The sequence below is a fragment of the Coptis chinensis genome, chromosome 3 (assembly GCF_015680905.1).
Source record: "Coptis chinensis isolate HL-2020 chromosome 3, ASM1568090v1, whole genome shotgun sequence".
Classification (NCBI taxonomy): domain Eukaryota; kingdom Viridiplantae; phylum Streptophyta; class Magnoliopsida; order Ranunculales; family Ranunculaceae; genus Coptis; species Coptis chinensis.
Genome location: NC_141458.1, coordinates 23,160,255 through 23,184,047, shown reverse-complemented (window position 1 = coordinate 23,184,047; position 23,793 = coordinate 23,160,255). Strand labels below are relative to the sequence as shown.

Sequence of the window (23,793 nt, the reverse complement as noted above, 5' to 3'; positions counted from 1 at the left end):
TACGCCATAACACAGAGGTAGTAAACGTCCCCGCACCCTTAACCCCGTGTACTGTATTTGGGCCCAGCCAGTGTAAAAAAAAATCTGGATTTAGAATCGTAGAATGGTGAACGCACAACATCAAGATAATTCAATCGATTCAAAGTTTCAAACACTTCGAAGTGTCGAAATTAATAGGCCCAAGCATTATCTTGATTTCTGGTGTTCAGATGATGGTGTTATTTGGGTGCAAAAACAGTACGTACGAAGTTTGTCAAGCGGTCAAGTTCTTGCCCGAACATCAGAGTAACAACTTAAAGGATGGTACGTTCAGATTCTATCTTATGATTGTTTAAATCCAATGGCCACCGTCAATGAAAACAGAATATGCATTTGGAATTACTTCAATCAAACTTTAAAGTTGGTCCTTCATATGAATAGGTAGTGTTTATCTATTATGCTTGAAATGTGAACAGCATAATTTAATATCGATAAGATAATCATTCTGATCTAAGAAGAAAATACGGTACCCTATATTATAAATACAGATATTATCGCAAACATTTATTTCTTCATACACTGATACTACTAAACGTAAGATAAGGTATCACGCATATTAGCTCAAATATAAAGTATCCTTTGAAGTGAAATCCATAACTTAAACTTCACATAATTACCACTTCATTGAATTGAATGGAGCCCTTAAATTTACACTAGCAGGCTTCTTGATATCAAATTCTCTGTAGACAAAATACCTCGAAGGAGTAGTGTTAGCACATGCCATGACCAAATAACAAGGAAAACCTATTGCACACAACTTCTAGTGTATTGTCTCTGTCATATATGAGAAGGCTTTTTACAGCTGAAGCATTCCTGCACTGAGAGGTGGTAACGTTTCATCTGCTTAACAAGTTTGTGTCTTGTCGTAGAAAGGTCTTTCGAAGAATAACTTAGGACTGCTTAATCTTGAACATGCTTGAGGCAACGACAAGGAATAGAACTATGGCGCAGATAAGGATTCGGAGGATGTTGGAAGGATATGTGGAAGTGAAGATAGTCCATTGATCCTCCTCACAGGTTGTATTAGGTCTAAACCATGCTCGATCGATGTCCAGAAATCTATTTCCTTCTGTTACTTTTAGTACCGCCTTCGATATATCAGAAACAAGTGGTGAACCTATTGGAAACACCTGTTAAGGAGAATATGATGAGAAAGAAATTAATTAGCACGTATACAAAACAAATTTTTTAACAATGGAGTTGCAATGATGACTGCAGTTTCTATTTGATTATGATGTTTAAAATATTGACGAGGTTCTTACGAATCCAAACCCATCAGTCTTGTGTGTAGGTCCAACCGTGGTGTATTTGGAGCAATATTTTGCGAGGAAGATATTAATGTAAGGCATCTCATCAAATACTGCAGCTACACCACCATTCTGGCTTCCTGCTGACAATAATTCATGGCACTCTTCTGGCGAGCTATAAGACCTTAACTTAGACTCGTCAAAGTGAAACCGCTTAAGTAGATCGACAATGAATGTGCCTTTGCGGTAACCTACAAAGTCGCCATTTCTTATGAGATCATTGAAGTCTGTGATGGTTGGTTCAAGTCGTTCCACTGTCAGCATTGATGTTAGGCTGACCACGTAATGCGACGTTAATCCTAGAATTAGGAAAAGCCATAGTATCACCATGAGCGTAGACAGGATAGTACTAAGCTTCTTTCCTGCAACAATTGAAAGTTTAGTTTTAATTTACGCAAATAAAAATTTCTTCAATAAGTAATACCTAGTTATTTCGGATGATTGGAAGGTGGGGTCAAAGAACACTCAACTGTATGGAGCAATTGTTGGTAAAGTGAAGCTCAGGATCTTCCTGACAGGATCATAGAATGAGGCACTCCTGAAGTTGTAGCCTACTCCGTGTTCAAGAATCCAAACCAAGAAGCCGGTGAAAATAAAGAACACCGTGCCTATTATCCAAATTTCTCTAGTTAAAGGTTGGAAGAACATCCATGTGGTCTTGGTCTCCTCGTGCTGTTTGAGGGGAACCACCATCCATACTCCACCATCTGTATAAGGGAATGCGAAATCAACATATAACGACCGGTTGGCTGTTATTGTTATATCTCCCACCACAGCGTCATAGTTCTGATCATTCCCACCTCCAAAAATGAAGCAAATGAGAACAATCTATGGAGCTGTATACTATGTCGATATAGTAAATATTAAGAAAATTTACCTTAAGGTGGACTTGGTATATAAGATCATTGTAACTGCCAGCACTTCTCCCATCTTCTCTTTGAAAGGGGACAAACTCATAAGGAAGAGAATATGGCAGTGACTCTATGGCAGATTTGAATAAGTCTATACAATACCCACTGACTCTCGTGGAGTTGGTATAAGGGTCCTTTTCTACGTTCACCAACTCACTGAAGCCTTCTGGCACAGGAACACCAATTCTGAGTTTCTTCCCATTCATTGGGATTGCCCAACCCTTTGGTACAGTTGTTGATTCTCCTGGCCAAATAATAACTCGGAAATGCTCGGCTGAAGTTGAGTATGGTCCTTCACTATTTAAGTTCATTAGGTCTCTTGAAATTCCATGTTTTGATGTCCAGAAGCCGACATCTCTCCCACCTTTACCAACAACATTGAGTATTCGGAAGGCTGAGGGTTGTAACTGTCCATTGACAAGATGGAATTCTCCACTCAGTCCTTCAAATTTTATCTTTAAGATCTCTTCAAGCAGCTTTGGTCCTGTCTGGGAGACTCCCATACCAAGGACATCAGTAAAGTTTCCATCTGCTTCCAGCCTGAGGGAGTTGGGTTTCATATCTCCCACTCTCTCAGCTGCCATTGCGAGTGCCCATATAGTGTCATATGCCCATAGCCCAAAATTGATCATTTCTTTTCCGATGAACGACTCTCTTTTCCATCTTGTATTAAAGTTGTCAAGCTTTTCTGATCTTGCAATGTGTGGGACTACTCCCAATGCACCTTGCATAGAATCAAGTACAGTAGGTTCCAATATATCTAAGACGTTCATTAGCCCACTTGTGAGTATCCATACATACCCTTCATTCATCATTCCCAAATCTTTTGCCTTCAAAAAGAATTTGACACCAAAAGGTGCTGACATATGTACTATGAAAACACTAGTTTGCATTATCTTCAACTTTTGCAACTCTTCAACGATTTGATCTTCTGTTGCAGAAGGAGAAATGAAGCTTCTATAAATGATACGAGTGTTTACATCTTGGAAGGCATTGATCAAATCTGGTACCAATCTATTTCCATAGTTACTGTCTTCATGGATGAGGATGACTTTTCTCCATTCAAAGGCCTGGGTGATGGATGCAATAGCTTTTACTTGACTTTGATCATCAGGAGCAGTTCGAACAAAATAAGGACTTCGTGAATAAATTGAAGGAATAGTTGCAGAGAATGATATTATTGGTATATGAACCTTGTAACCCAGATCGGCGATAAACTCAGTGTGTTCAGACTTTTGAGGCCCTATGATCGCTTGCACTTTCGAACTTTCTAAGAGATCCATTGCTGTAACATTAACACCGCAAAGGAAGTGACATCAAGCATTAAACTATAATGTTCTGATTGTTAAAAAGAAAAGAGAAAAATGCCCTAGTACTCTGCTCCCTTGGTGAATGAAAAAAATAAAACTGACACCCCTATCCAAGTTGACCTACACAACGAGCAGAGATATATTTTTGGAGATGCCCTCCTCCCCATGGAGATCACCTGACCAACAAAATCAGCTCATATTGTCTACTAAAATTTTCGTTAAGAGTACTAAATAAAATCTTCATTTTTTGCTTCCTTATATTATTTGTCATAAAAGGTTCTCCCCTGAGAATCGTGTTGATGTGGCATCTAAAAATCACAATGTATCATTCTCCCTAGATCTTTTTTTTGTTAAGAACATACTATTAAATATGCACAAGAAATTATACAAAGGTGAAAACAACAAATCACTTCGTGTTTTTGTTGGTAAAGAACTTCTTCTTCTTGGCCTTCTTTGTCTTCTTCTTCTTCTTGTGGTGAAACATCTTCTTTCGTCTTTACTATATAATTGTATTAATTTCTACTCTGAGTTCCTCATATATATCATATTTCTGTTGTGTACACTCTTTCAGATTTCTCTTTAAAATTTTGCTAAGATCCACTTTGAAATTTTAAACTATCTTGCATCTGCAGCAGTGTTTTAAAGAACCGCACTGAGGCTTACCCCTTAAGGCTGGCCTTAAGCCTTTTTGGGTATCACTGTACTGATCAGTGGCAGAGTAAACCAAGATTCTAAAAACTCAGCTTTTCCCATCTTAATTTTTTCCCTCACAACCGCCCTCAATCTTTGTTCAAACTTCAAAGGACAAACTACGATACCCTTTTTGATATGAAAGTTTGTCCAATTTCTTGACAAAGGGACAGACAGACAGACAAAGTAAGCATTTCTTGACAAAGGCGTAAGCCTCAAGCGCGCCTCTGAGCCTCACAGAGACAGACAGCCTTGAGGCTAAGATGTATTTTTTAAACATTGATTTGTTGTATCCCCGCCAGTTTGAATTGATACTTCTGGGATTTGTCTTCGATTCAATTCAGAACATCAAGCTTTTAAATGACTAAGAAACATAAATAGACTGAAACTCATGACAAAACAATTAGGATTGAGTGTTTTGGTTGACATTTTCCACGGTAAATTAAAATGAAAAATTATGAGTGGAAACTTTCGAAGAGTTACCCAAATTTAAGTCAGGTCCCGTATGGAAAGCGAGCTATTTTTCATTTTGCTAATAAAGAATGTCGTCTCTACAAAAGTTCCACTTAATTGGTCAAGGATGAATGGCACAAGCCACGCTTCTAGATAGATCATTTCAAGCTGTAAAATATATGGTCCTTTCCTAATTTCATAATCGTCTAATGGATTTAACTTTTAGTGGCAAAATGAATGAATAATACACTGAAAACGCATTATGAGAACTTGAGAAGGCAGAGTTCATCAAATTTCTTTCTTAAGTATCTTGCGTAAGTCCAAGGATTCACATAATTATCTCTTCCTCTCCTTGTTTCTACTGTGTAAAATTGAAACTGGTCAACTTGAATTGTGATGTTGTCCTGTTAAATTGTGATGCTGTTTCTAGTGTTATTGTCAGTGAGTCCTGCCTATAAGGTCTCTCCACACTTTATTTGGTAATGAACAGACAATAACGAATGAAGAAGAAACAAGCTAAAACCTGATTCTCTTTTTTCCAAGATTACATATGCGACTACATAATGAAAACTTAACTAGGAAGTATTTCTGCCAAAAAGATCTAGAAATATGAGAATACCTACTGCTTTCGTACCATAAACATTTGAAATAAGAGGATTTTTCAACCGAAGGTGCTCTTTAGACCATAGTAGAATATTGGCTTTTATTTTCCAGATTGCATAAAAACAGTTATCATAATTGACAGGGGAAGAACAAAAAGTACCTGCAAATGCAGCAAAGATAATATCCAGTTTGGAATCTCTGCTATGAAGAACCAGCCTAGTTTTGTAGTTATCATGAATAGCATAGAAATCAGAAATGGCCATTTGCATACACCTGGTGCTTATCTTCCCAACCGATGTATCCATATCGAGAATAACACCGACATCTACCGGAGTTACATCGTCATTATCTCGAGCTTTTGCAAGTTGTATAGATGTTAGTACTAGGACAAGAAACATAATGACATGTACCGGATTATGATTCTTCATCTCAAGCGGGAAACAGAAATTGTGATGGTACAACATCTGATTATACGGAACTTTCCTCCCAAAGTTATATATGTGCTTATCTGGTCTTCTGAGTTCTGACCCAGTAACTACTTGAGTGTTTCCTGGAAGCTCGCATTATTAAGTTTGTCGTGTGTTCTACAGTTTTTTAGTTTATATAGTAATACTTGAAGTTATCAGAGAGGTATTAGAAGTATTATTTTTAGATTCTACCTGAGAATTGAGGAATTGATCGTTGCTACAGTTTGGTATGATGCATGAAAACTGCTTTATTATACTTTTAAAGAGGAGTACTCTTTAAAGAATTATCCACGTATTTAAAACTAATGAGCAGTGATTATCTTTATTCATGGATCTTATTGATAATATATATACGGCCCCATATATCTATTCTCGAATTGTTTATATTTGTCAACTAAATTTCATTCATCAGACTAAACCCCTCCTCCCTTTGCTTGTTTGACTTGATTCTATGGTCAAGGTAGCCCATTTGCTTGAACTACATGCAGTTTCCACACATCATGTATATATACAAATAAAACTCAATATAATTGTGAATTAAATAAAGCAAAAACTCAGAGACAACAAGCAATATGAACGCCTAAACCAATCCTGTTGATCAGAACCATTCTTGTCCATCCTTATCATGAAGACATAAAACCATTGACATCTTATATACTTTATACACATCCACTGGGCTACAAAATATTTGTACGTAGCTAGACTAGTCATTAGTGTTTACCTTTAACCTCATTTTAGCTCAGAATAAGTTCCTGGCACGACTAACAAAAGGTAAAGATGGAATATGAAGTTGATGTCTTGCCAATGGCAGGAAGGTAAACTCAATTTCCATAATTGTTAACTCAAATGGGAAGTTCCTCCATACGTTATACGTACTCTGCCAGATGACGTTTGACACGTTGAGTTGTGGTACATGTTTCATTCCTGAATAATTAAGTACAAAATGGCATGTTAGTTGCAGTGGTGGAGCTAGGAAATTTCTCGAGGGGGGCTAGTGTAAAGTGGTAGGAGGAACTCATTTGAGTTAGTGACCGAATGACTTCCACTACATACTTCTACAAGTAATGTTTCTTATTTTGTTTCTCTTCGATTCAATTTTGAGTTATGCTCACTCTAAAAATTCTTTTAATTTATTTTCGAGCACGAAAGTTTTTGTTTTACTTTGTAACAGTACTTAGAAAAGCAAGCCTTAGTCCACTATTTTTTGGCATCGACAAGAAATGACAGCATCAAATGTATAAATAGAATCACTCCGGCAAACTAAACCTCCTCCTAATGCCTAGTGGCCCTTATTAGTAGTTTTTTCATTTTAAAATACTAGGTGGGCCTAAACAAGTACTACTAATTTAGTTTTTGTTCCAAGTTGAGGGGCCTACGCCCTACCTGGTCTCTATATGGCTCCGCCATGGGTTAGCTGGTCCTCGTTGATCTGTAATTTAAGAAAATTGTTGACCTCGATCTGCAGATGAAGATGCTATTGGTGACAGATTAAGTGATCCATGCATTCTTAAGCAATTACTTGCGCTCTGATCTTTGAGTGACAATAGCCAGTAATGACCACGTGATAAGGGGCAAAAGTTTACTCCAACACTCAAAATTTGGGTGCTGAAGGTGATGAAGCTGGTGTAGAGAAAAAGACGTTTTCTCATTTTGGTGTGAAGAAGATGACGACCCGCATTCCATTTACACTGGACAAGGACGACTCAGCGCCATGCCTTTGGCAACTTGCTCTTCGAACGACCAGCTCAACTTTTCCCTGGTTGAGGGTGACCCGCTCCATCAGTATTTCAAAGACTAATTTGACTTATTTCGGAAGTTTTCTGAAATAGTATAAATATAGGTTTTTTCTGTAGAAACCTAACTTTTCCAAAACCAAGAAAGAGAGAGATTATAAGTGAGCAATTCTTTGTGAGTTGAGTGTTCATTCTTTGTGAGTGAATTGAGATACTTATAATCTGTTACTCCGGACATCTAGTAAAGCTTGGAACTCGCAGTGTGGACGTAGGCAAATTGCCGAACCACGATATATCTCGAAATTTGAGTGTGGACTTCAGGATTTTGAGTTTAGTGCTCGAAATTTGTGTATACAAGGTGTTCGATTAAATTCCGAAGTGAAATTATTTTTGGGTTATTGTGTGTAACTTGAAAGATGGCTCCCAAGATGTCAAACGCAAGGTTTGAAGTAGAGAAGTTTAATGGGAAGAATAACTTTGGGATTTGGCAAGTCCAAATAAAAGACATCCTCATCCAACAAGGTTTGCACAAGGCTTTAAAAGGGATTAAATCTAAGGCGACAAGTATGAGTAATGATGATTGGGAAGAGTTCGATCTTCAAGTTTGTTCATCAATCCGGTTATGTCTTGCTAATGAGGTAATATATAGTGTGATGAGAGAAAATACCGTTGCCGGTATTTGGCTCAAACTAGAGTCTATGTATATGACCAAGAGCATGACGAATAAGATGTACCTTAAGAAGCGTCTTTATCAGTATATGATGGTGGATGGTTCAACGATGCAAGAACACGTTAGTGAGTTTCGTCAGCGCCTATCGGATTATTTGAATGTGGGCATGAAAATGGATGATGAGGATCAAACGGCATGTTTAATATTCTCCTTGCCAAAAAGCTATGAGCATCTAATGACTACATTTATGAACAGAGAAGACGTTGATCTTGACGAAGTTCAGAGTGCTCTTCTTTCTTATGAGTTGATGAAGAAGATACGTGTAGAGAATAACATTGATGCAGGTCAGGGGCTAGTGGCAAGAGGAAGGTCGTATGAAAAGGCTTCTACAAGCAATGAGAAGTCTAGGTCCAAGTCAAAGAAGTCTTTGACATATGTGAACACTACAAGAAACAGGGTCTTTGGCGACAAAAAAAATTGTCGCTGAAAATCGCATAAACGTCGCTAATACAAATTAGCAACGCTTTTTGGAGTGTTAAGTCAACGTCGCTAATGCTATAGTCGGCAATGATATGCAGCCACGCTATTTTAATGTCGCCAAATAGCAGATATTTATTGACGTTTATTACTGTCGCTATTTCTTTAATTTCGTCGCTAACTCATTTTGGTATTCTCAATGCAGTAACGTCGCAAAAGATGAAATTTTGGCGACATTTTTAAAATCACCAGTAATAAAGCATTACTAGCAACGTTTTTAACGACAATAAAAGTCTGAAAATTTTGAAAATTTTAGCATTATTAGCGACGTTTTAATCATCGCTATAAGTCCAAAAAATTAAAAAACAAATATCTTATTAGCGACGTTTTTATTGTCACTAGAGATATCAGTAATTTGAAACTTTGGTTATATAAGCGACGTTGTTATCATCGTTAAAGATCTAAAATATTTGAATTTTGTGTGTTTTTAGTGACATTTCTATCGTCGAAAAAGGTAAAACGAATTAAAAAAAATTAGTGTTATAAGTAACGTTTTGATCGTAGCTATTGGTTAATTAGATCATATTGGTTAATATTTTGATCATGTGCACCACACCATTTGTACAATTACTTTATAACGTTTTGATAGCTATTGGTTAATTGTGATCATATTCCCACACTACATGCGTCGCAAAAGACTATTTTGATCACTAATATTGTTTCCGATTGTGCACCACACACAACCAGAACATCAATTATCTTTAGCAATAAATTTTCAATAAATAAAAGTGAGTTAATTCACTCCATTAGAAACAAAAGAGAGTTGCATCATCCCCTTTCATAATTTTTATTTCTGAACTCATCTTAAGAAAAGTATTAAGTTAAACAAAAACATTTCTAAACATCCCTCAAGTAGCTTGCGAATGAACCATCTTCACAAAAAAAAATGATAATAAATAGCATTTAGATTCCTCTAGTGCCTCTTGCAATTCCAAAACGCCATTTCTTCACAAAAACTAATACCAAACCGATCCATTTTGACGTAAGATTATCTGCATACAAAAATATTATCTATTAAACCACAAAAAAAAAATGGAAACAAAAAATATAATAGTTTCATCACGTCAAAATTAAAATCCGGTAAACTATTAACAATTATGTTAAGTTTAAATTGTATCCAAATAATTTATCCATTAGACCTCTACTAGCTAGTATTCATTGAGATAAATCTAAGAACTGAACTATATACAAAACAATAATTTCATTAATATGAACAGGCACAAAGGTACAAGGCCAGAGGAGTCTGCAGTACGAAGTTATATACCTCCTTAGCAAGGCACTAAGGAAAGCATAGACTCTAAAGACCACGAATATATAAGCCAAAATCCCATTTCCACTTCAAATAAGAATGTCTAATAATGGAACTCCAAGATGCTAGAAGACATGGAACTCCAAGATGCTCTATAAAACTGGACATAAGGAAGGTTTACGATATGGTGAGTTGGCAGGCCATCTTAAACATGATGGATAGATTTCAGTTCCCGGCCAAGCTGAAAAAGTGGATTCAGTTATGCATTAGCACACCTTCTTATTCTCGTTAAATAAATGGCGCGCCTGAAGGTTTTTTCCCTGGAGGTAGAGGGTTGAGGCAGGGAGATCCCCTATCTCCATATTTGTTTGTGCTAATAATGGAAGTTCTTGGCTGCCTAATCAGAGAGAGTGTGGAAAATAAGCGGATCCAATTCCATTCTAAATGCAAAAGGAGTCAACTCACGCATCTGGCTTTTGCGGATGATGTACTTATCTTCTGCAAAGGGGAAGTGGATTCCATATATGCACTCAGACAATGTTTGGGGGACTTTAGCATGGCTACTGGGTTACAGATAAATTCACAGAAGACCACTATCATGACTGGTGCTATGGGACAACAGGATAGCTTGGATTTGGCTTGGATTCTAGGTATTGAACTCGTCTCCCCTCCAGTGAGATACCTAGGAATTCCTCTCATATCAGCTAGACTTGGAATCAGAGAATGTCAACCACTGATAGATAAGGTCACAAGCAGAATCAAGGATTGGAAAGCAAAATTGCTATCTCATGCAGGTAGACTGCAACTCATACTATCAGTGCTTGGCTCACTACATGTTTATTGGGCCCGAACATTCATTCTGCCAAAAACAGTTCTTGAACAAGTTGAAAAAATTTGTGTGACCTTTCTGTGGAGTGGTACTGATACAAAGAGATGTGTGCACCAAGCGAGCCGAAGAACCACATGTAAGACAAAGGAGGAAGGGGGTCTGGGGATCATGAATATGGAAGTTTGGAACAAAGGAGCATACTGTGGTTTGGTCTTTAAAGTAGCGGCGAAGGAAAGTAGCATCTGGGTTGACTGGGTATGGAAGAACCTTTTGGCCCACAAATACTTGTGGACGATGACAAGATACCGCAAAGATCGCTCATGGTCATGGCGGAACATTTTCTGAGCGAGAAAAGAAGCGAGGGAGCTCATTCAATACTCGATCACCAATGGTAGAGATACATTAGTATGGCACGATCTATGGTGTCATAGTAGCCCTCTTTTGTTCAATGCGCAGGCAGCTGCTGAAATACAGCTACCACTAAATGCCACAGTGGATCAACTCTTAACAGACGGAGATTGGAACGAAGTGGTACAGAATATCCAGTGTAATAGGCTACGAGAGGATATCTTGAGTACACGAATCAACAAGCATCTAGTTCAAGATCGAGTGGTGTGGAAACCACATCAGAGTGGGAAATTCACGTCGAGAAGTGCATATGAAGCCCTGAGGGTAAAAGATGTAAAAGTCAGATGGCAGAGACTTGTGTGGGGCAGATGGGTTATCCCAAGACATGCCTTTACGACCTGGCAGCTGTTCTCTAATAGCTTATCAACGCAAGATAGGCTGATGCAGAAAAAAATCCTTACTTCCTCCTGCTGTTGCTTATGTAACCAAAGTCGAGAATATTCAAATCATCTCTTCTTTGAATGCGTGTATTCGCGAGAGATCTTTGATGGTATAAAATCAATCCTGGGCATCATAACGGATGTTAGAAGTTCAAATAGGGAGTGGTCATCACTGCTGCGGTTATGTAAAGGATCCAGCTTTGTGGCAGATACGTACAAGGTCTATATATGTGCGGCAGTTGATGGGATATGGAAAGAAAGGAACGGGAGAAGGTTCAAGAGTAGGGAGATACCAGCGAAAATAGTCTTGAGGAAAATCAGCAGAGAAACAAAGAGGTATGTTCAGACGCAAACAGCTGAGATTGAAGATTCGATGGAAGCAAGACAGCTTTGTCAGACATTAGGAATTCGAGTAAAGTTCGTGAGAAAGGAAGAGGCGAGAGTGCAAGTGGCTTCCTGAGGAGGAAGGCGGAGTAAAGCTAAACGCAGATAGTGCTTTTGGCCGAGAGGGTCCGCCATGGAGGTATAATCAGGAACAGTCAAGGAGAGGTGGTCGCAGCCTATACGGGAAGCGGTGATGTACAAGATGTTCTCTATCAGGAGCTGAAAGCAATCGCGATTGGACTTGAGCTATGCACTGAATTAGGATATAAAAAGGTGGAAGTTGAAACTGATTCCCTTACAGCAGTGAATATCATCACAAAAATTGCAAAACCACCATGGACGTGTTCGAATTTGGAAGCCATGATATCAAAGTTAGCTGCCACATTCAGCTACTGCTCTTTTGCACATGTCTTCAGGGAAGCTAACAAGCCGGCATATTTGCTTGCAGGGCTTAAGATTTCTAATTGTAATGACTTAGTAAAGTTTACTCCTCCCCTAGATAGAGAATTGTATAGACTCATAGAGGAGGATGCTATAGGTACGATCTATGTAAGACTTGGTTGATTTATATAGGTGAGGGTCAGCCTAACCCTAGCTTATCTTTAAAAAAAAAAAAAAAAATGTCTAATAATTCACAGCTCTCATTCTAATGTCCATCACGCTTAATTGACGGTATAAAGATGGGTGGAAGAATTCAGTGAGGCAAGAGACAACATTGGCAGTACCAAAAGGCCACTGCCAAACACACACAACAACCTTATGTATCCTATTCATGTGTTTATGTGGCTGCTGGGCTTCATCTACATCCATATAATTCTTCTCGCATTGATTCTCCATAAATCTAATAGAATTAGGTTTAAAGTTAATACCAAAATTTTGGTCAAGTTCATGGACCACACTAATGTTTTGATGTTTTGAGAAACAACAGGTTTAGTAATTCCATTACAGTCAGTGCTCACCCTGCAGGACACACCATCTTCACCAGATTTTACCAGGATACCATTTTTATTTGGTGATCTACATCTGGAGCCCTTGTCAATAAACCCACGAGAGAACAGTGGCTTTTGCTTCCTATTAGCGAGATGTTTCCCTCCAACCAATTTCGAAGCATTTCCTTGTGCTCCCAACTGACTTGCTCCTGTGTGGGGTTTGGCAAGGTATAGGTGAAAGGTTTCCCCTATTGTAGAACTTTTGTAACTGAATTTGAACCAGCAGAAGGAACAATGCAAGATGTCTCATCCATTTCATGTATCTCACCCTCATATGACAAGCATTCGTCTGCTGAAAATTCCTTTAAAATCGACTCTTTATTGCATTTAGCAATTGAGGTGTTTCCCTGAAGAACCTCCGCCGAAGAAGCAACTCCTGTTGCATCAAGATACTTCAAACTCAAGGAACTTGATTTCGTATTACCCAAGTCAAGATCCTATTGATCTCCTCCAGTGGCCATTGCATCAACCTTAATAGGACCATCAGCTCTATCCAATGGGCTCGATTCAACATCACTCACAGCATCCACAGTAGTAGTTATTGGATATTCACTTGTAAATCTAGAGTTAGCTTCAATGGGATCATCAAGGTTCATATACTGGCTCATCTTCATTTGAGTTAGACTCAACAGATAGGGATTTGACCTCAGTAGGCATAATACTAAAGGGATCGGTTGACCTTTCCAAAGTAATAGATTCACCAGAAGACTTTAAATATGGTTGAGCTTCTTCGATAAAAAAAAACCCCCAAAAAACCCCCTTCGATCAATAGATTCACCAAAAGACTATGTTTATGTGTACTCCACATAAACACATGAATAGAGTGACAAGTTCTATTGAAGATGACAAGTTATCTCCCCAAGTAGCATTGAGATAAATCCGCGGGTTTGGAACCTACCCAAGATCAGTCTAACTAAAGGTTCTGACTCAAACAATATGAAAAAAATGAAAAGATCTACCCTCCCTCATAACAAAAAGGATTACCCACCTATCATGCTAATCAACCACCAACAGGAAACCCCACCCCAACACATCCAACGTGAAACAAATCACCTCAAAATTACATAACAGAGTCAAGTAAGGTAGATCGACCTATATATACTGCAAGATACATACTTATAGAATAGAGTTAAATAGAACTAATCAAATCAATACTAGAGAAAGTAAATCTAAAGAAATTAATTTAAACATAAATAAATAAAGCCACAAACAATAAGGGTGGAAGAATTTAGTGAGGAGCTATGAACTAATAGGTCGTCTACTCAAATTTTATGTCTACCCAAATCTCAAACAATTACATACCTAAGATAAGATATGTGACTTTTATAGTAAAATTTCGACAGAGTCTCCTCTGTATTTTCAACATTTCATAAATACAATAACATGTCATAACCTAAAAATCACAATAATATATTTCACAAGTCGGTGAAAACCCCATATTCCATTTACCAAAACTGAATGGACTATATACAACCTAAAACATGATATGGAGGCTTATTCATTCCGATCAAACAAATATATCCCAATCAAGCAACACCAACACATATCAGAAAATAGTTAAATTCATAAATCATACCACATTGAAGGAGGAGCACCAAGCTTCTCCATGAGATAGTCCAACTGGCGTTGTTGTTGTTGAATTTGCGCCTGGTGTGTTTCTTGTGTCTCTTGAGCCGCTTCCTTCCATCCTCGCAACTCTTCTAGTTGAGACTCGGCCTCCTCTGCCCTTGCTCTCAACTGATCCACATTTGGGTGCTCATATCAAGCCACACGCATACGGGATGGGGGTGCCTCGCCATGTCCAAGACCACATTTATAACCAGGTCTTACGCCCAAGACTTCATCAAAAATCTCTTCTTCAGTCAAAGAGTTAGAACCTTCTAGTGTAGGTTGATTTTGTAATTCCACCATTCTCTCCTGAAAAGAAAACAAATAGATATAACTATCTCACAAAAGTACGATTTAGCTAACTTAAAGGGTAAGTATGAGTTAATTACATAATTACTTTCTGCTTCCACCAGCCTTTTTTCTCACTAAAATGAGTCTTACGATATAGTGCGATCATCCCAACCTCTTGTTGAGTCTCAGGATCAACCGGCTGTGTCATTTCAAAAGACAGACAAACTTCCAAAGTTAGTACTAAAAAAAAAATTATAATATCTAAAATTTATCAATTAAGTGTACCATGTCAGCACGGATCCGCAAAAAAGATTTTGAACCAGCACAACGGTTGACGACGAGGCATGAGCGGCTGTATTGGTTATGCGTACTAACATCCTAGGTCAAAACAAATAAACAATGCATCATAAAAAGAACTATTATAATGTGTATAAGTACAACAACCATCCCTTTAGCACTACCACTTCCTACATTGAATTTGGCCACCATAACCTCTTCTTTAAAAAGAGGAGTAAACTCACTTACCTTGAACTTATCCGTTTCCCACAGATCGCACCATCTCTCCCAAGACTCTTGTGATACACCATCAAATGTGTGTTGACGTTTGTTCACATTATTTGGAATGCTCATGTAGTACTTGTGAAGGGCACAACTATGATCTCTGAAACGATCCCTAATATAATTATTAACAGTAGTTTCGACATGTGGTAGATGGATGTCCATGTCAAATTTTTCCTACAAAAACAAATAAAATAAAATACAGACAAAGATATTATAAAGACGTAATTTTCAGCACGATGCTTTAAAGAGTTTAGTAAAAGAAACAATTAATAAGCAAACATCAATTACCAAAACAAGCTTGTGAAGACTTTTCCATTGATCATCAGTCACGTCTTTCCAGTAATGGGCAAAAGGCGGTATTCTAAACCTAGCAATGACGCCAAGCTCGGTGATCCACTGTTGGCTCCAATTGCATATAGGCATATCTTTCCCAATAGCAATCTCTATCCTCGGTTTTCCACCCCCTCGCACTAAGTGGTTCTTAAGAATTAGGTTTTGGGTCTTCTTTCTAGGCTCCCATTTTTGGCTTCAATAATAATTTAGAAGACAAGATATTTGTTAGTAAGTATTGTACCAACACTAGCAGAACCATAAAAGATTAGTATGAAGAAGGATAGTACAAAATTAAGAAAGAATTATACCAACACTAGAACCATCTTGCGCTGGCTGAGTGGCCTGAGACTGTGATGTAACACGAGTACGTGGTGGACGACCAGGTGCCATAGCTACATCAAAGCAAATTAAATAGTAATATTTTTAAACAAAATGCAATAAAAGAAGAGTACAATATCAAAAGGCAATACAAGAAAAGTAAGAAGAGTATAATACTTTTAAACGAAAGGCAATAAAAGAAGAGTACAATATCAAAAGGCAATAAAAACGAAGCCTACAAGTATGAATGTGTGATATAACATTTATAAGTATTTGAGAAATATATATTTTTATAGAAGAAAAATAGCAAGCTTTTACATTGATTATGATTAATCAATATCAGTATCATTATCACTCGAAAGAATCTCCTCTTCAGTATAATATTCTATCAATGTATCATCTTCTTCAGTGTCATAGTCATTGGTCATAATTGTATCGTCAGTCGGGTTAGCATCCACAATATTGTTAAAGGCCTCATTTGTATCAACCTCTTCAGCCTCATCTAGGTTCACATCATCTCTATTCATTTGCACAAGCGTAACTTCATCACTTTGAATTTCATCAACTATGAGTTGCTCCTCTTGTTGATAAGTCTCAGCATTCTGATGTACTCTGATTTCTTCCTCTTTCTCTAGAACATCAAACATGTTCCTATGAACTATCTTCTGTGCAACTTGCCAATCACCACGCAATTTGGTGTCTGCCACATAGAATACTTGACTTGTTTGTGTGGCCAACACAAATGTATCATCTTTATACCACTTCCTAGACACATTAACACTAATGAAATATCTATCTGCATGGATTCCTATTTTTTTGTTACTAACATCCCACCAATCACACTTGAAAAGCCAAACTCGTTTCCCAAATATATAATCTAACTCTATAACATCCATCAGGACACCATAAAAGTCGATATCATTTGATTGGTCATCCCTTTTAACAACCACACCACTATTTTGAGTCCGTAGAGTTTTCTCACGATTCTTGGTATGAAACCTAACTCCATTGATAATGCAACCACTATATCGAGTCACACGATGATCGGGACCACATGATAGTGAATATAAATCATCAGTTGCCTCGGGAGATTTCTCATAATATAGTTGTTCCATCTATCAAATGGAAAAAAAAAAAGTTAATAATAATTTAAGATCTTTCGTAATCGAGTGAACCTAACTACATGTCAACTTAATTTAACACTTACGAGAGCCCGAAACCATTCAGCAAAATGTTGTTCCTGCCTTTGTTCCAAATCATGAAAGCTGTGCTTTTGTAGCTCAATCATATGCTCACTGCAAAATAAGTATTATTATCTTTTGTGATTGATTTAACACAATCTACACAAGGCACATCTAATCAGAAAAGACACTTACTCAAAATATGATGATATTTCTTCTGAATTGTTTAACACATAATATCGAGCCTTGTTGAAATCCTTTGAACTCATTGTTATATAATTCGGAGCTCCCAATGGTCTAACATTATGTGAGAAAACATGCAACCCCTTGGTTTGTTTCACTTGACCACCATTGTAGTTACGATCTTCACGGTTGAACCGCATTTCAATTCCTTGGAGATACATTGAACAAAAAGTGAGACATTCAGAATCAACGTACGCTTCTGCAATGGAACCTTCTGGGTGTGCCCTATTACGAACATATTGTTTGAGAGTTTTGAGAAATTTGCGATAAAGTGTTATATAAGCAAAGTTAGATGAGGGTATCAAAGTATGATAGTATTTTAACACCAAAATGAGTAGAATATAGTTTATGAACATCACCTCTCCATAGGATACATCCACCGGTATTGTACAGGTCCACCAACTATTGCCTCACGAGGCAAGTGGACTGCCAAGTGGACCATGACATCAAAGAATGCTGGTGGAAAAATCAATTCGAGCTTACAAAGTATCACTGCAATGTCCTTTTCCAATTTCTTGAGTAATTCTACTTTTAACGTTTTGCAGCAAAGCTCTCTAAAGAAGAATCTTAGTTCAATTAGAGCAGAAGATATCGTCACTAGCCAAAAAACCACGAAGTGCAACTGGGAGAACTCATTGTAAAAGTACATGACAATCATGACTCTTCAGTCCATGTACTTTGCACTCTGTAACATTTACACATCGAGAAATGTTTGACGCATAACCATCTAGAAACTTCACCGTTTTCAACCACTCGCCAAAAATCCTTCTTTCAGCAAGAGACAATGTATAACATGCAGGGGGTACAACAAATTTATTACCCCTTGGAATTAGATGCAACTCTTGTCTAATGCCTAATTCGGCCAAATCCAACCGAGTTTTTGCTGAATCTTTTGTCTTCCCATCTAGGTTCAACAATGTCCCTAAAACATTTTCACAAATATTCTTCTCTGTGTGCATAACATCAATGTTGTGGGGTAATTTAAGGGTACGCCAATAGGGTAATTGAAAAAATATGCTATGTTTTGTCCAGTTCAACTCAGTCTCAGTACGCTTCCTCTTCTTGTATTCTGGATGTTTTCCATACCCTTGTTCCTCAACATGTTCTAATTGCTTTAACACATCTTACCCAGTCAACTTGTTAGGAGGCAACCTACTCCAATTGTTTCCACTGAATAACTGCCTAGCTCGGTTTGTCAAAGGATGTTGTGGTTGCAAAACCTACAATGGTTCATATAATAACATAACTTCGCCATTTTTCAAGTACATAGAACATGTATCCTTGTTGCAAGTTGGACATGCTAGTTTGCCTTTTGTAGACCAACCGGATAAATTAGCAAATGCAGGAAAGTCATTTATAGTCCATAGTAATGCAAATGCAACCAAAATGTTTGTTTAGATTTTACATCGTATGTATCCACACCATGTACCCACAGCTCTTTCAGTTCCTCTATTAATGGCTGTAAATACACATCAATGTCATTTCCAGGAGCTTTAGGCCCAGGGATAAGGAAAGACATGAAAATGAACGGCTCCTTCATACATTTCCAAGGGGGCATATTATATGGCATAAGCAGTATTGGCCACATGCTATAGATACTGCTCATGTCAGAAAAAGGGTTGAATCCGTCACTTGCTAGGCCAAGACGGACATTGCAAGGATCACTAGAAAACCACTCATGTTCCTTGTCAAACTCTTTCCAAGCTTCAGAATCAGCAGGATGCCAAAGTATATTCTCCTCCCCAACTCGCTTCTCCTTGTGCCATCTCATGTCCTCAAAGGTCATCCTCGACATAAATAACCGCTGAAATCTTGGCTTAAGTGGAAAATACCGTAATACTTTCACTGGTACTTTTTTAGTCTTACCTTCATTAATTTTATACCTTGATGCATTGCAAACAGGGCAATTTTCAAGATCCTTGTTCTCTGTCCCCCAGAAGAGCACACAATCATATTGGCATGCATGTATTGAGATATAACCTAGGCCCAGATCCTGCAGTAATTGCTTAGCCTCGTAGTGAGATTTTGGGAGCCTCTCACCTGCAGGTAGGCTGACTTAACCAACGCAAGGACCATGTCAAAAGATTTGTTGCTCCAACGATTAATTATCTTCAAATGGAACATCTTCATGAGAAAATCCCGTGCTATATTTCTCACACCCCGGATAGAGAGGTTGGCGTGCTTCATTTAAGAGTCTATCAAATGACATTGTATTTCCATCACTTGTATTATGATGGCCAGCAAATGTACCCCCGTCAATTGCATCGGGTATGTAACTACTGCTAGCTTCCCCATGTTGGATGTCCGACGCTTGATTGTCTCTATGTGTTGATTGTCTCACATCTTCAAGCATGTCATCCAAACCATCATAGCGTACACCTTCACCACCTAAATCAGTATCATCATCGTCGTCATCACTTGCCACGTCTAAAGGTTCTCCGTGGTATATCCAAGAAGTATAATCTTTGTCAAAACCATTATAATACAAATGATCTTTTACTTCTTGGAAGTGTCAGTACATCCTATTATTGCACTTCTTGTATGGACAACGGGCCCTACCTGCACCATCTAAATGATTGCTAGCAAGAGCAATAAAATCTCTAATACCTTGGGCATAATGAATAGGCCTATGTGGCATATTCAACCAACTCTTATCCATATTTGTTCCTATTAAAAATTCATAAGACAAAATGATCATTTAACTAAAAAATAATAAATAAAGAGCAAATACCATGCATTTCACATCATTTTCCACATTAACCATATTTGTCTCCTTATGACTCGAGGATTTAAATGTGTGAGCCTATTTAATATATCACATTTTAAATTAAACGTAAGGTCGTGTTTGTTGGTATTTCTCACCTATTGATTTTCTAGTATGTTACAAGGTTCTAAAAAGCATGGTGTGGGACTAAAAACAAGCTATTTCCCTCTCACTACATGCCAAATATATAGGAAGCAAAAACGAGGCTGCTATGACACATACTTCAAGGCACTGGATTCAAACTCCATTACTGAACTCATTTAAGAATAACAAATACTAGGATGCTACCAAACCTCAGATAAACTTGTAATAACTCGTCACTAATCAGACTACTACGAAACTAACTCATAGGTGCCTCTGAGTAAGAAAATGGGTCAATATAATCTTGTTATGTAACGCCTTGACAATATGATTAACTAAAGAGACTCACAAATCCTTGCATATATACTAATGAATTCTTATCATACCCAAGAATTAAAATGAATCCTAGTATATAATCATACATGCAAAAAATCAAAACTGCAAGAAATAATTTATCTTTCAACATATAAATTATGTCACAAACATAAAACATGCATACCCCTTTTAGTAGTAATAATTGAGCAAGACAAACTAAACAAAACTTTGTAAAAATATTTAAGAACAATCAAGAAACCAATAAAAGGTGAAAGCAAAAATAAGACTTGCAAAAATTTAAGAGAAAAAAAAAAATCAACTCTATAAAATGTAGGCTTTAACCAGCAACCAGAATGTTCTTTCCAAAATTGAAAACATAAAATTATGAGGGGTATGAAAACATAAAAATCAATTAAATCAAGTAGGAGATGCAACCATCAGACTATGTATCAGCCAAGCTAATGAAATCTACTTGATCCAAACCAATTATGTTCTTCTATCCCTAACCAAATCACGTATTTTCACTCTTGTACAGTATGAATTGAAGTGGCTATCATATAATATTAAATTCTATTTTATAGTGATAATAAAAAAGGAAATAAAATAGGTGAAGATAGTGGGTGCTATTACATGAAAATGAACTTAACTGACAATTCAAGTAGTTGATATACAACCCTTACAAGCAGTTTAGGAAGCAGGGATACCGACACGCGTCACGGATACGACAAATAGCGTATCCCATACGTATCGGACGCGTGTTGGACACCGATACTTCACCCTTAGAGTTGTGTCGGTACTTCATAGTTGATATATGTGTGAAAAGAAGAAAAAAATAACAAGTAAACAAATCTCACCCAAAACAAAATAAAACAAAAACTAGCCAAGGGGTTGTCAAAATTTATAGTATTGTGTAGTAACGGTTTTAGTTTATCGAATTAATCGATAGTAATCCAATAAAGATGAGAAGATTTACATCACTATCCTCCTCCTCCTCGACTCAGGTATACTGATGCATTTAGATTTTGCCCACTCACGCCAAGACTTTCAAACTGCTTGGGCCTGGGGCCTCGCGGATAGGTGAAGTGCAAAAACACGCATGACCTTGCTCGGCCTCATCTTGGCATTATACATTTTCCAATTCTGAGTAACCAATCCCTAGAGTTTTGGCACGAAATTCCCTGAAGATATTTGAGGGAGATCAAATGCTGTCAAAGCAATGGTTTCCCCAACAAAAAAAAAAAGATAAATAGGTCATGACCCCAAAGAGAATGGTCCTGAGAGCAATGTAGAGGGTAAATTAGACGACAAAACGCAGTCCAGGCCTCTAGGGATCTTGCCCAAGCCAAGAACAACCTTCAGAATATACTCAGTATATCGGTAGTAGCCAAAATTTTGACTAATCACCATTTAAGTCAGCACTAATACATTAAACTACTACGAGTTAAACATCAATCTTTCCTGTTTGTACAAGCAACCCATGTTATAGTCCAACAGATTATTAGACCTACACCTAGGAGATACTAACCTTTTGTTTCATAAATCTTTACCATGCCAATTCAATACTCTAGGATCAAAGACTAACATATAATCCCCTCGAAAAAAAAAAAAAGACTTCAAGTTCTTAAAAAAATGTGTTGGGCATCCCTCTCTCCACTCTTTCATAATCTAATTATCTAAGGTGTACGTATATCCCCTTTCTATTTTTCATGTTCCAAAATTGAGATTGATGGGTCATTGTAAGCACACCACCTCTTGGTTACTTTAAGCAGGTGGTGTCAAGCATACATATAAACTTGGTATTCGTAGCGACCTAATGCAAGCCCACCTCCTCACTCTATGCATGTGACACCTAGCACTTCATATTATATATACACAAAAAGTAAAACAATGAAACACCTCATGATATACATGCATACCAATTAAATGCAACAGATAAATATAAAGCAAGGTGGTCCCTATTTGGCCATGCTAAGTTCTATCTTCAATTACCAACAAGAAAAGCCAACACCACATATATATATCCTACAAAAATCGATCTTGAATTGAGTTATCATGTGAACGAACCTTGATTTAAAGTTTCAACTTACATAGCAAGCAAAAGAAAAATCATAAAGACAGCTAAGATGCCAAAATAAATATACCAGATGATGAAACAGCAAAATTTGAGGTAGTTGATGTCCTTGGAGTGATTACCCACTTATGAGAGCATATAATAAATACAAAAAATTATGTTAGAGATGTATTGTATTCTTCGGTGGACTGTAAGATTAAAGAGACATTGTCGTCTATTATCTCTTTATGAATCTATGTAGCTATGAATTTAGACCCATATATATAATAAGTTTTATCAGTCCTAAACCTTATAAGTTTCGTCTTCACAGTCGCACAAATAGGAAACCATGTAGAATTCGAACTAAGAATAAAAGAAGTTTTCTGCAAAATTATTAGTAACATCTAATTTCAAATTATTAGTAAATTCTAATCCCATTATCTACAATAACTCAAAATCACACAATTATATTCATTGTACCGTAAATCTGAAAGAGAATAAGAGAAAGAGATATAGAATTGTATAGAGAAGGAAGATAGAAAGGACGTACCTTGTCAATTTGATTTCGTGAGAGGGGACTGATAGCTTACTTCTTTCGAGCTAATAATTGTGTATTCTTTTTCTATTTCTAAATTGAGTCCGGCACTACTTCATTCTAATAGGTTAAAGAGGTGAGAGGTTTATGGGAAAAAAAGAGATGTAAGAGACAACTCTAATAAAATAATAAGTAATAACTAGGTTTTTCTTTTCTTTTTTTCTCTTTGCGTTTTTGTTTCTAAATTTGGCCAAAATGTGGGCGCCAGTTACTAAAAAGGGGCCAGATCTAGAATTTTTGGGCGGGATGCAAAATATTTTAGGAGCGAATTTTTTTTAGTGGCGACGATGTTAACATTCCCAATTATCTTTTTGTTTTGCCATTTTAGCCAAAAATATTACCGATTCAAACAAAAACGTTGGCAAAAATAATTTATAGTGACGATTACTAATAACGTAAGAGATAAATCATTATCAATGACGCTAAAATTGTCGTTGTAGCTCAACAGTTTTTGCCAACGTTTCTTTCGTAAGGAAAAAGATCATCTAATAAAT

The 23,793-nt window shown here is 37.2% G+C and overlaps 2 protein-coding genes across 2 annotated transcripts; both read right to left on the bottom strand.

Annotated features, from left to right (window-relative positions):
• Positions 1-490: 490 nt before the first annotated feature.
• Positions 491-5,879, bottom strand: LOC147508685 (glutamate receptor 2.2-like). Its single transcript, XM_086601079.1, has 5 exons — positions 5,474-5,879; positions 2,224-3,542; positions 1,817-2,132; positions 1,302-1,708; positions 491-1,169 (listed from the first exon to the last, which is right to left on the bottom strand). The coding sequence occupies exons 1-5, from the start codon at positions 5,775-5,777 to the stop codon at positions 930-932; spliced, it is 2,586 nt and encodes an 861-aa protein (XP_086457205.1). The 5' UTR covers positions 5,778-5,879; the 3' UTR covers positions 491-929.
• A 10,520-nt stretch (positions 5,880-16,399) lies between these two features.
• Positions 16,400-19,280, bottom strand: LOC147508684 (uncharacterized). The gene is made up of 5 exons (XM_086597522.1): positions 18,924-19,280; positions 18,142-18,606; positions 17,978-18,048; positions 17,278-17,365; positions 16,400-17,185 (listed from the first exon to the last, which is right to left on the bottom strand). The coding sequence occupies exons 1-5, from the start codon at positions 19,278-19,280 to the stop codon at positions 16,400-16,402; spliced, it is 1,767 nt and encodes a 588-aa protein (XP_086453648.1).
• Between the last annotated feature and the right edge of the window lie 4,513 nt (positions 19,281-23,793).